At 41.2% G+C, this 12,865-nt stretch overlaps 1 protein-coding gene across 5 annotated transcripts in view; it reads left to right on the top strand.

Moving 5' to 3' along the window:
* Positions 1–12,865, top strand: part of enah (ENAH actin regulator) — a 41,885-nt gene that overhangs the window by 13,663 nt on the left and 15,357 nt on the right. For all 5 annotated transcript variants that reach the window (XM_063222745.1, XM_063222744.1, XM_063222742.1 and 2 more), the window contains exons 2-5: positions 1,422–1,587; positions 4,369–4,546; positions 9,084–9,156; positions 9,796–10,139. In XM_063222745.1, the coding sequence (XP_063078815.1) occupies positions 1,422–1,587; positions 4,369–4,546; positions 9,084–9,156; positions 9,796–10,139 (761 nt within the window). The remainder of the gene's footprint in view (positions 1–1,421; positions 1,588–4,368; positions 4,547–9,083; positions 9,157–9,795; positions 10,140–12,865) is intronic.

Raw genomic sequence — 12,865 nt, 5'->3', positions numbered from 1 at the left:
GTAACAATGTGGGATTTGATAAAGTGAGTTTGTTATGACCTGTGAATGCCTGTTGAGTTTTCACTGGTGGTGTAGTACAGCGGACAGTTAGAAAATAGAAATGTCACCCCATTATTGACGCCAATTCCGCACTCCTTTTTGAATAATACCTCTCAGAATTGACTGCCAACATTATAGGAACATTATTTCCTACATTATTTGTACAATTCTATGTACTATTTCCACTGATATTTTAGTGATAGCAGTGACTATGCAAGATCATTTATCTACAGGTTGACTAGATGGAACAGTTTTGTTACAGCCTCTTGTTACATGCTGTGCTTGAGAACCTTAAGCCTAAACAGCATCAGCAACAGCAGGTTGAAGATAGGCCTATGACATGATGTTCACAGGTCTCATTCCACTCAGAAGTGCCCAGAACTGTTTAGCCCTGGGCCTAACTCAAAGTAGTACCTCCCGTCCTTATCTTGTGCTAGAAGCCTCTCGCTTGGGTGTCGATTACGAAACGGTAAACTTTTCCCTGCTGTCAACATCTTGATTGCAAACGAGAAATTAACCTTTTTGTATTGTTATATTGAAAAAATCTATCGTCAATGACTGCTTGCCTAGCATCACAAGGCCACAAGCAAAATAAGGGGAGGAGAGGTTCTCGTTGGAATTGGACCCCTTGAGTACCATGTACAATCCCAACACACACCTCAGCCCTAGTCTAGCCTAGCCAAGCACCAGTCCAAAAACTCTGGGCCAGCTGTTCTGGGAGGCCTTCAGTTTTACCAGCCAGTCACTGAACCGAAGGACGAGCGGGAGGGATACACATTTCAAACTTCAACAGAGTTCACTCCTCATTACTGTAATTGTTTTTCAATATCATGACCAAATGTTAGTGATTGAAATCTGAAATGCACATTATATTTTAACCAATAAAGTTTGCCCCTCCATCCTATTATATTTTCCAATTTGGCCGTTCCAGAACATCTGTTCAAGTGAAATTAGTATGAGAGAGTATGGTAAGACCAGGCTACCTGGAACCTGAAAATCCCATGCTGCTCTGCACAAGTTCCTAACTGAAAGACAGCATAGCAACTGCCCTTAGCGAGGGAGTAAGTCAGAGAGCAGAGAGGGACGGAAAAGCTTGACAAACAGAAGCTTGCAGTTTGTTTCAATAGATATTACCATGATTAGCCATGAGATCCGTATATGCCAAATGATCTATTCCTAACGCCCAATCAACAGCCATGGGCAATCGTTAACCACACCTTTCGTACGAGAAATTGCATAGGTAGCCACACAGAGTCTGGTGTTACACAGGCAGAGGGACTTATATGTGTTGGATTAAAAGGTATCATGTTGACATTTCTTCTGTATGTCCTCTAAAGTAAACTTGACCAATAAATCTGTTCAATTCTGCTATTCTGTTACAGCGAGCAGAGCATTTGCCAGGCCAGAGCCGCTGTCATGGTGTATGACGACGCCAATAAGAAGTGGGTGCCTGCAGGAGGTTCGACCGGCTTCAGCAGGGTTCACATTTATCACCACACGGGAAACAATGCCTTCCGGGTGGTGGGTCGCAAAATTCAAGACCATCAGGTGATTAGGGAATGTTGCACTTCGACTCTTAAGACTGTGACCACAGGCCAGGAGGAAGTTATTGTTGACTTGATCAAGACAAGCCCGATGGCATCCAGAGATGTTCTTGACATGTTCAGTTATTGTAATTTCACTGCTCTGACTTTAAAGCAAGTGAACAAATTGAAACAATTTCTGCGTCTCATATCGCACACTTTGGACACTATTTTTAGTGTGTAGGGCGACCACAATGATAAATCCAGGTAAATCCAGTGCACTGAAAGTGCCAACTGTCAAAAATGCAGTGGTTGAACGATGTACACTGCACGCACCAATCGGCCAACGTGTTGCTAACGAAATGGAAGAAACACTGGCCGTGTCTCAAATGCTGCACTTCTGCACTTCGGGCACTGTTTTTCAGTGCCTAGGGCGCTCACGCTGAAATTTTCAGTTGAGCCAGTGCGCTGAAAGTGCCAGGATGATCCCCTAACAATGGTGGAAAAATGCAGTGCTTGAATGATGGACACTGCACGCACTAAACGGCGGCCATGTTGACAATGACACGGAGGAAATGTGGCATTCAGTTCAGTAGAAGAGTTAGTTTGGGGTGAAGGAAATGGAAATACAAGCACCAGACGCTGTGCATTGTAAACAGTAGCCAACTGATATTTTGGCGAGCTAATGCCATGCCCAGCCTTCACTTCCAGCGAGGGCACAGTGCATAGTGCTCAAATTTTTCCATGACACTATACACTAAAGACCTCAGTGCACTGTGTGCACTATGCTCTGACAAAAGTGCGTCATTTGAGACATAGCCTCTGTGTACAGTTCAGTAGTAGAGTTTGGTCAAGAGTGTCTAAATTCTGTAAGTAATGTTGCTGAGATACAAACCTTTTCATACCAAGTCAAACATTGTATGCAAGATAGTTGACATTTGGGGTAAGGGAAATGTAAATACAAGCATGAGAGACAATGTAAATTGTAGCAAACCGATATTTTGCAGAGCTAATGCTATACTCACCTGTTACTTCCAGTGACGGCACAGTGCATAGTGCCCAAACTTTACCACGACACTAAGCACTGAAGACCTCAATGTGTGCACTATGCACTGACCGACAGTTTGCGATACGAGACACAGGAAATGCCCTTTGGGTGGTGGGCCACAACATTCTTTAAGTCTTTAAGCGCTAACGTCATATCTTTTCTATGGACAAGAGAAACTTTCAGAGGTGATTTCTCCGTCTTCTAGTTTAAGGAGATAGGGTACCTCTTTGCAGATTTTGGGCGTACGCTTGTCTGAAAGTCAGTGCTCAGGTTTTAGGAGCCTGTATAGGATAATGTCACATAGGCAAACAGTGGCCTTTTTTAGCATTTTGAGGTCAAAATGGGTTACGGAATATTAATGTGCATTTTTGCTCCCACAAACAGCCACCTTGTTGGTTTAGATTAGAACAAGAAAGTGGCTCATTGTCATGAGGACCAATTTTGCACAAAGTGGAATGTTTCTGTGGAATGGTTCACTTTTCAATTGTCACGGATAACTTCAGCATTGCAGTTTGCAAATACATTAATTGTAGCTTCAATTATTTACATAATCTCCAAAGCAAAGCATGAGTAACACATTAAACCCGGAAAGCATGAGTAACATATTAAACAAACTGTCAATGCGGTGAAGGTTTACGTTAAGTTGCTGCACCTGATTGCGGTATTTAAAATAATCTTGGTTTATAATTTGCGCTATTTTATGCATCTAATGACAAAAGTTAAGTTACTAAACTGTTGGGAAGCTGTGCATTTTTGCACAAAATTTAAACAAATAACCTAGTTGTTATGCAAAGACATTTAATTCCGTGTCTGCATTCCAGTTTAATGAGCATACTGCAGAAGCGATGCAAGCGATCAGAACCTCTCTGATTGGCCGCACTCACCCTGCTACGCAAACGCAACTCTGGTTTAGGCAACTCGGTAGACATATCAACATCTAAATCAGCGTTGTAGTGCATGTTACCACCTGTCAAGGTAACCAGGTTACCACCAGTCAAGAGGTAACCAGGTTCTCTAGGTAATTGGAGCTCTGTTCACAGTACAAGGCCCCTGGTGCCCCAACTCTTTAAAAATCCGGTTTGTATTATCTCACCTGTTAATGGCTCAAAAACCAAAGACCACATTTTAAGTAGATTTTGATAACAATAATAAATTGCATTACATTTAATTGGGGCAGAAATGGGTCTTTTTGTTAATACAGGTTCATCTATCTTTTATTTTTATGTGGTTAGTTATAATTATCACCTGGCTACATTTGAAATGGTACATTTGTATCGTATTTTATTGCATTGTATATTTGATATTGTATGCTATGACGTATGTATCATGTTAATGGAAAAGGGCTTCCGAACATAAAATAAATGAAGGCAATATAAGGAAGCAAGGACTCACGGAAGTGCTTTTTATATTCCCACAATACTGTGTTAAAGCAATACTGTCCAATTTTGGGAATAAGCCCATTTTCCATCTCTCCTTGAGTTAAATAAATGATTTTTACCTCTGTTCCGTTAATCCAGCCGCTCCCTGTGTCTGGCGGCGCAGCTTGTTAGCATGTTTCCTCGCAACTGCTGGAATCCGGACATGAACACTTAGACTGGAATCCTATACAATGTTTAACTTTGGTGCTATCGGGCTACCGGGGTGTCCATTCCATGGAATTCTGTGAGATCATGTTGTGCATTTCCAGTCACACCAGTTAACATTTCCCTTGAGTCTCACACCACTCTCTGTGTGTCCTTTTACTTTGTGCTTTTGCAGGTGGTAATAAACTGTGCCATTCCCAAGGGGCTAAAATATAACCAGGCCACACAGACCTTCCACCAGTGGCGGGATGCGCGGCAAGTGTATGGCCTCAACTTTGGAAGCAAGGAGGACGCCAACGTGTTCGCCAGTGCCATGATGCACGCCCTGGAGGTCTTGAACTCTCAGGATTCCGGTGAGCGAAACGATACCAAAATCAGTCAAATGGAGCAATAGAAATAGGATTTGTATTATCATACGTAAATGTCATTCAGTGTGCCAAAGCAGGGATTAAAGTTTTCCGTCGCTACGACGGAATTCCGTCAACTGGATTTTCGTTTGGACGGATTTCCGTCCGTATAATTTATGTCAATTAATTTACAATTTTTACTTTCCAACTGAACTCAAATCGAGAGCACTCCTGGTCATGAGAAGGGGACGAGAGGTGTGTTTGGTGTAGGCCTAGGCCTACGGATGTAGAATATGTGATACAACATTCACTCATCAGTAGCCTAGTTTTGGGTCATCCCCTGTTCTTCCGTGTTCCAAAAAAAAGTACACGAGCGGTCAACAATTCTGTGGCAGCGCAACGCGAGAGATAAAAAAAAAAAGAAATAGCCAAAATTGTTGCTGATGGCAGAAAATCAAATAATTGTAATACAATGTATAAAGTGCAGTGACGTTTCCATATCATTGCACCTGCCGTGGCAGATATTTAGAAAAAAAAATGAATAGTTTACTTCGACTGCGTATGATGTCCTTTTCATGAAGGGTTTGCCTTTTAAGCATTGTGACTCTTACTAGCATTATTCATAGCCCCAATGGGACGACTATGGCAGCTAACTAGGATAGCCTACCATGCGTTTCATCCTCAAAGTTTAGCGCGTTTGACTGGCTGCGTGTAGAGCTAGTTGTCTTTTTGACAACGGATAATTCACAGTCTCATCTGTACTCATAGCAGATTAACTTTGTTGTTGCCGATATATATATATATAAATAGAAATAGAAATAAGTTAAAAATGGGTTGCATTTGGGTCAAGGATATAGCTATCCCTGGCAGAGCCAATTTATGCCACGTCTTGTTCTGGGAAGCAGTGTTCTGAACTTCTGATGGGTGGACTCATGGTCGACAAATGCCGTTTCGACGTTTGTTTCACTGTGACGCTATTTCTGCTAACTGGAATAGTGTGCAGCAGCAACAGTTGTGTGCGCGCTTGTTTTTGAGTGGCTCAACGTCTGTGCCCATCTTCTCGGACTATGCGTTTCGTGAGTTCAGTTAGCCTTTTTGCGCACTGCGCACTCAGGAGTGATGGGTGGGTGATTTGCCTTGATTCGAGTGGAAAGCTGCGCGACAAGCTTGGGAAAGTGTGTTACTTTTGTAAACGATAGACGTATGTCTGTGACTGTCGTGTCTGCTGCGTCCTGTCAGCTTGTAGAACACGTGCGCATAGGAAGAATCGGGGACGTTTTTTTAAATCAATGGTAAGCGTGTGCTTGGCACCGCACATCGAGAAGCAAAAAAGTAGCCAGTAGTTTTCAAAACGGTAGAACAGAGGTACACATACCGCACCCTGTTTGTGAACGTCAACAAGTTATTTGTAACAGGATGAATACTGAAAAAGGCCGAAGGGTGAAAAACATACAAATAATTAAAGCTAGTTTTCTCCCTCTGATTGCTATGATCAGGGCTTTTTAAATGTCAGAAATACAACTGCAAGCAATGCGCACCAGTGCTTTCACCAGAACAGTGTTTGCCCATTCTAATGTGAAAGACAAAATATAGCCTACTACTACAACAAAAAAACCCACAATGGGATCACTCACTGTATCAACACATTGCAATTCCAAGTCAATAATTCTGTGAGATCAGCTACCATTTTGAAGCAGCATTCATTGTGAATCCATTCTGCATGATGTTGTGAACAATTCATAAACAATGGGTAGAAATAAGAGGAAATAACCAAAACATGCCCCAAATTTCAGTTCAATCTTTGCAGTCTGATATAGTATCCATTATCCCTGCATTCTCGGCCAGTTCTAGTCAATCTGGTGAGCGGCCTAGGCCTGCCCGCCCTCTTTCCTTTTTTTTGTATTTAGAAATTGGCATCTGTAAACATAGCATTGTAGGCCTACATCTGATTGAGCACATCTGATCTAGTACCTACAGGTACACTCATACTGAGTCTATATAGGTCTACTGAGTGTATAATGAATATTCATTGTTCATGTTTATGTGAAGTGTAAAGATTTATGTTGGTTGAAGTTCTGATTTTGTGGCACTTTTTGGTATTACTGGCGCCCTCAAGACATAGGCCTATTCTGCTCTAGGCGACTGCCCCGTCTGCCTATGCCGCTGGCTCTGGCACCATTCCTTGCATGTATGTTTCGTCATGAGGGCAGAGCCTGGCTACATTGGTTTTCGTAGGGTTACGGAGTGATACTCGATCGGGTGCCTAACCGGTAAAAAAGTTCAGTCAGATTACTTTTTTTTGCTTTAATCCCTGCTAAAGAGAAAAGAAAGAGCGAGAAGAAAGAAATGTAGAAGGTAGAAAGTATTAGAGAGAGTAGATGACTAACTCTGACTAAAGGCTTGCATTTGAGCACACACACGCACGCACGCACACACGCACACACTTGTCATCGTTGGATACTCATGGTCAAGTATGTTTGTCCTCCCTCATGGTCCTTATGAGTCTTCAGATTGGCAAAGAGGGCTATACACACACACACATACACACACAGTGTGCATAGTGCAGTTACCACTGAACATACTTTATTGTAAATTAGAGATTCAACGATGCAGTGTGCCCATGGTTTGGGTCATGATTTAGATCCACGGTTACAATACCAACGTTGTTCGATTTCGCTATGTAGATAAGGGAGTCAGTGGCCAGTGTGGCCATTCAGTTTTTGGGAAACACTAGCTGGACATTAAAGTAATAAGGATATTTGAGAGGAAGCTGTCTAAAAGGGATGTTTTGGTGCTCACCCGGACTGTATCCAAAAAAACAAAAAAGCACAGCTTTCCAAAATCGCGGTAGAATTAAATGTGCACCTCAACTCTCCTGTTTCCACCAAAACAGTCCATCGGGGGCTCCACAGGGTTGATATACACGGCCAGACACCAAAACCTTCCTCTCAGACAGCTTCCTCTTGCGTCCACAGTTAATCCTGTTGGATGTGGTTCATTCTTCTTGGTGGTATGCAGACATTACCTTGGATACCGTGGCTCTTGATACCGTGGCTCTTGATACATCACAAAGACTTGCTGTGCATTGCAATATTTTGAGCTAAACTATGCTCTTACCCTGTTAATTGAATCTTCACACTCTTGCTGGTGCAATAAGCAATTAATGAAGACTGGCCACCAAGGTGGTCCAATTTATCCAGGAAACTTCCCACACCAAAATGACAGGTGTTTCAGTTCCAACTCCTGTATATGGCATCACACCAATCACACGTGAGTGCAACATTTGACCGACAGCAGCCTCCAAACAATCAGAGGCTGCAGATCCTGAAACCCTGCCTTGTCAGAAATGGCTACCACTTTGCTACACAATATAACATTATTTAGGGAGCATACCAAATAATTCCGAGCGACGTGACAATATATTCTCCTAAACGGTGTCATCAAGAGTAATTCGAGCAAGGGAATGAAACCGGCAGTGTTCAATGTTAATGTAAATGTTAAACATCTAGCCACACAGCATTTTGGAATTCTTGTCTGCGTGCACAAACAAGCGTTTGTGAGCATGTGAAATCCATGTATACTCTCTAGATGGTATTACCATATTATTAGTAAGTGGTCTGTATGATGCCATATTTGTGAGTCAAATTCTCTCTGAAATGAATAAAGAACCGAACACCAGCATTTGAGGTGTTGCTAATGACATTGCCGGCTACGTTTGGACAAGGAACTGGCCATTTTAAAATATAGTTTTTTTAGATATTCAATTTTTAATTTTTCAATTTATCATAATTCATATTCTGAGAGTTGTTGTATTCCAAGCTGATTGTGTAATATGTAGAGCCAGAGAAGAGCTTTCAAACAATACCACAGGCATCTTTTTGTGACTAACACTGACTGATATATTCAAGGCTGAATGTATAGTGTCCTACCCTAAAATGTGAACCTTTCCTAGTCTGTTTCTCCCTTAATATTAGTGTCAGATTCAAACCAATGCAGTTCTGGGGTGCTACCTTGCTACTAAAAAGGCACACCAAGTATGATTGAAATCCGGATCGGTCGGGTCCCAAAGCGTCTGATTTCACGTGAAATGACCCTTTTGCAGTATTGTTCCTGTGTATTAATATAACTTCCGTTTAAAATATTAGCAAATTTGATCAACGTTAAAGGGTGGCACAGTATGCTTGAATTTTTGAATGGCAGTGAATAGGCATGTTTAGCAAAATCGGTTAAAAATGTGTTTTTAGACAATTTTGATTACATGAAATTCCTTAGTAGTTTTGATGTAAACATACTTTGCCTCAAAACACACTTTGCACGGATTTTCAAATTCAAAATTTCAAGCCTATTGGGCCACCCTTTTAACATGGATCAAATTTTCTAGAAATTTGCAAGGAAGATATGGTAGTATAAATTAACAGTACTGCAAGAGCAGATCTTAATTTTGCAAAGTGTTCATACTTTTGTTCATTAGAATCATGTCTTTTTGATTAACTCTGTGTGTATGTAATATGTATTTTAACTCATGGTATATTTTCATTCACAGGTCCTACATTGCCTCGACAAAGCCCTCAGGTTCAGAATGGCCCTTCAGCAGAAGATGTGGAGATGCAGAAAAGGTGAATTTTCTGAAGGTTTTTTTTTGTATGACCAACTCACACTTATGTAAAAAAAAAATGTACACATGAATGCAATGATGTCTATATGACAATGGCCAATGGCACAGAGATGGTGTGTTGGCAAGAGCAACATCAAAATGACAACAGCAATCAAATCGGTCTGTCTAAACTACTTTGGTTTTAATGACGTTTTTGGTGTTCAACTGTTAATCAAATGTTAAATTGCATGTTAATTGCAGTATCACATTTTCGTGTTATATTATTTTTTCAAAACAACTAATTACTTCTCATTTTTGATTCACCATTTTATCACAACATGGAATTTGATTGTGACTGCCACATTTGTAGAATGATGGCCATCAGGTCAACACCAAGTCATTTTTGTGGGCTGGTCATTCTATTGTTTTCTAATAACCTTGTTATTCTTGTTAATCTATAACCTTGTTTATATATGCATGTATTCCTCTTTGGGGCTTGGGGGTTCCATGAACTTCCTTCACTAAATGAAACCTGCAGGCCAACTAATAGCAGGCTTACCACTTTCTTTCTGTCAACTTTGCCAGATTTATCACTTAATCATGTTTTTGCAATAACCTTTTGGAATACTCCCTTGATCTCGGCATCCTCTGACGACTCTAGGCAGCTGCAGGAGCTTCAGCGCCAGAAGGAGCAAGAGCGGGAGCGAGAGCGGGAACGCCAGGAGCGTGAGACCGCACTGGAGCGCGAGCGACAGGAGAACGAGCGGCAAGAAAGGGAACGTTTGGAGCGCGAGAGGCTGGAAAGGGAACAGGAGGAGCGGGAGAGGATGGAGCAAGAGCAGCGTCTGGAGCAAGAGCGCCAGGAGCGCGAGCGCCAGGAGAGGGAGCAGCGTGAGCGGCTGGAGAAGGACAAGGCGGAGGCGGAGAAGCAGGAGAGGGAGCAAGAGCACTCCTCCGACAAAGAGCAGGCGGACTGGGAACGAGGCCGACGCGTCTCCAGTGCTGGTGAGTCTTACATACATATACAGGGTATACACAGTTACATGGTGTACATACACCATACATACACTGTATACATATACACTGTATACATACGTATACACGGTTGCATGATATACAATACATACACTATACAACATGTGCATTCTTATTGTAGCACAGTCGGGTCAGCAGTCTAACCCATGACTGTGGTTTTGAGTAATGAACCAGGCTGAGACTTTTTAAAGCCTCAGGACGATTTTACCAGTGTTTAGAGTTAATTCGTTGATTCAGATTATTAGGTTAATAGCTTGTTTAGACAACCTTTTCATGATATGCTAATTTTTTGAGATGGGAATTTTGGGTTTTCATGAGCTGTATGCCAAAATCATCAATATTAAAACAATACAAGACCTGAAATATTTCAGTTGGTGTGCAATGAATCTAAAACATATGAAAGTTTATTTTTTATCATTACATTATGGGGGAAAAAATGAACTTTAACACAATATGCTAATGATTTATGTTATTATGTGGGCAATGTTCAGAATGGGTAAGTTAATGTCATTGCACAGTTACCCAAAGCTAAGGATGGTATGCACCTTTGAACACCATTGGAAGGCTGAAATGCAGATATTTAGAGACTAAGCTGCTTTGGTGCATGAGCTGACTGTGTGTATGATACCTGTGTTTACCAGACTATTTTGATACTGGTCTGTTGCACAATGGTATGAGTGTGTACATGTTTTTGTAGTGTATGTCCACAGTTTATGCTGCCCATTCACAAATGTCATTTTTATTTACAATTTCATTGAGTTTATTATATATATAATATATCAGCATGTTTCTGCCTTTAAGTCTTGGCATGCTTTTGATGTCTAGAATTGAGAGGTGTGCTGCTCAGACCGTGATGGATGTTGTTCTGCTGTAGCTGCTTTCTGTGAATGTGTGTATTTATCTGAATTAGGACAAAAATGAGAGCCTAGGCTATGTTGAGTAAATATCTATGTCTTCTGAACCCCTAAACAAAAAGCACCTCCTATACATGGGTTCTAAATTTTGTTTATAACCTGACTGCACGAACCTAGCTGCGCACAACTCAACCTCTGATTGTTGCATTCCGTTGTCAGTCAAAAAAATTAGCTCACGTGGTTGGCTGCCAGTGTCTTGCCCCTCCTCATAACATCGTGTTGATAAACACTGAGAACTCATGTATTGTATTAGTTGTGAAGGCCCATCCTGAAGGGCATCCCGTTGTCCACCTTTTAATCCATGGTTACAAGGGTGGCGCCATTGCTATTTTGGTAACAGTTTCTAATGTTACGGCAGCCTACCACAACAACTAGCGGACCAGAAATTCTGTGGGAGCACGCGAAACAGACGTGCAATGGGCGGGATATTAAGTTGGATACCACATGTTACAGGGCTGGAGTGGGATCGAGAAATGGTCTGGGTATTTTTGCTCTAGACGGGACCCTCACACAGCCCCCTTGTTTATCTACGACATTATGAATGGTTCAGTCCATGTCTTGTATTACAAAGAGCAATGGGCTGTCCCATCTAAATGGTGTGCCAGTCTCCAAAGGGAAGAAAAAACAACAACAACACAAACAATTGTGACGGCCCTTAAGAACAGAGACAAACTGGGACCTGGGAAAAGAGACAAAACCCGCAATGCTGCTTTGTTTAACTTTTATTTTGACAAGTTACTAGATTCATGAAAGATTTGGTATGAATGGGTCATGAAACAATCATGAAAGCTTTGTGCAGACTTAATAACAGCTGCTATGAATGTGTTATGCAGGAACACGTCAGGTAAAGTGTGTTTTTTAAAGAATAATTTCAGGGTGGCTATAGGCACCTAGTTACCCTCTGTTGGTGTCTCAGCTCCCCATTTGTGGTCTTATCTGAGTTGGTACTTTGTTTATTTGTAATTTAATTCCATGCAACTGATTTTTTTTATTTGGTAACTAGTGCTGCTGCTTGGCCAGGACGCCCTTGTAAAAGAGATTTTTAATCTCAACAGGTCTGGGGTGAGTTTCTCAAAAGAGAAGTTGTTAGCCTGTTTGCAACTTCGGTAGTTGCCAATGGGAAAATGCATTGAAAACAGCAAAGTAACTACTGTAGTTAGCAACTTTGGTTTTGAGAAATTCACCCCTGTTTAGTTAGATAGAAAGTAAATAAATAAAGTTTTATAGTGTTGCTGGTTAGTTTTTCTTCAAATTAAATTCCTCCTAAGTTCAAAACAGCAGTAGTACTAACATGAATGCTAAGCAGAGTAAGTTACTCTTAAGGACACAAGTGCTGGAGAAGTATCATCAAAGCCCCCTAGACCTAGTCATACCTCAAATGCCTCTAAAGATTCTCTAACTTGATAAAGTTGATAACTCAATTATGTTCTGCATGGTATATGTAAATGTAGTTGTCCCACAGGCCACAATTCTTGACATGTTAACCTATGATCTTTTTTCCTTTTCAATGTATAGGTGGTTGTGAATACACTTTAATCGGTGTCTGGTGTATTCCAAAGATACTATTGTAGACTGTGACCATAGCTATGACCTTGTCACATCCATTTTAAAATGTTTGTTGGTACCATTTTAGTATTAGTACTTTTTTGAAAAACTAACCCACAGTACTAATTGTAGTGTTTTCTGTAAGACAAAGAAAAGCACATGCACACACACACACACACACACACACACAAAGGTGTAGCTTGTTGTGCTAGTTGTCTTGCTTCATTGCCCCTTTCT

The sequence above is a fragment of the Engraulis encrasicolus genome, chromosome 18 (assembly GCF_034702125.1).
Source record: "Engraulis encrasicolus isolate BLACKSEA-1 chromosome 18, IST_EnEncr_1.0, whole genome shotgun sequence".
In the NCBI taxonomy this organism is placed as follows: Eukaryota; Metazoa; Chordata; class Actinopteri; order Clupeiformes; family Engraulidae; genus Engraulis; species Engraulis encrasicolus.
Note: the sequence above shows the minus strand (reverse complement) of the source record. Positions and strands in the feature narration are given on the sequence as shown.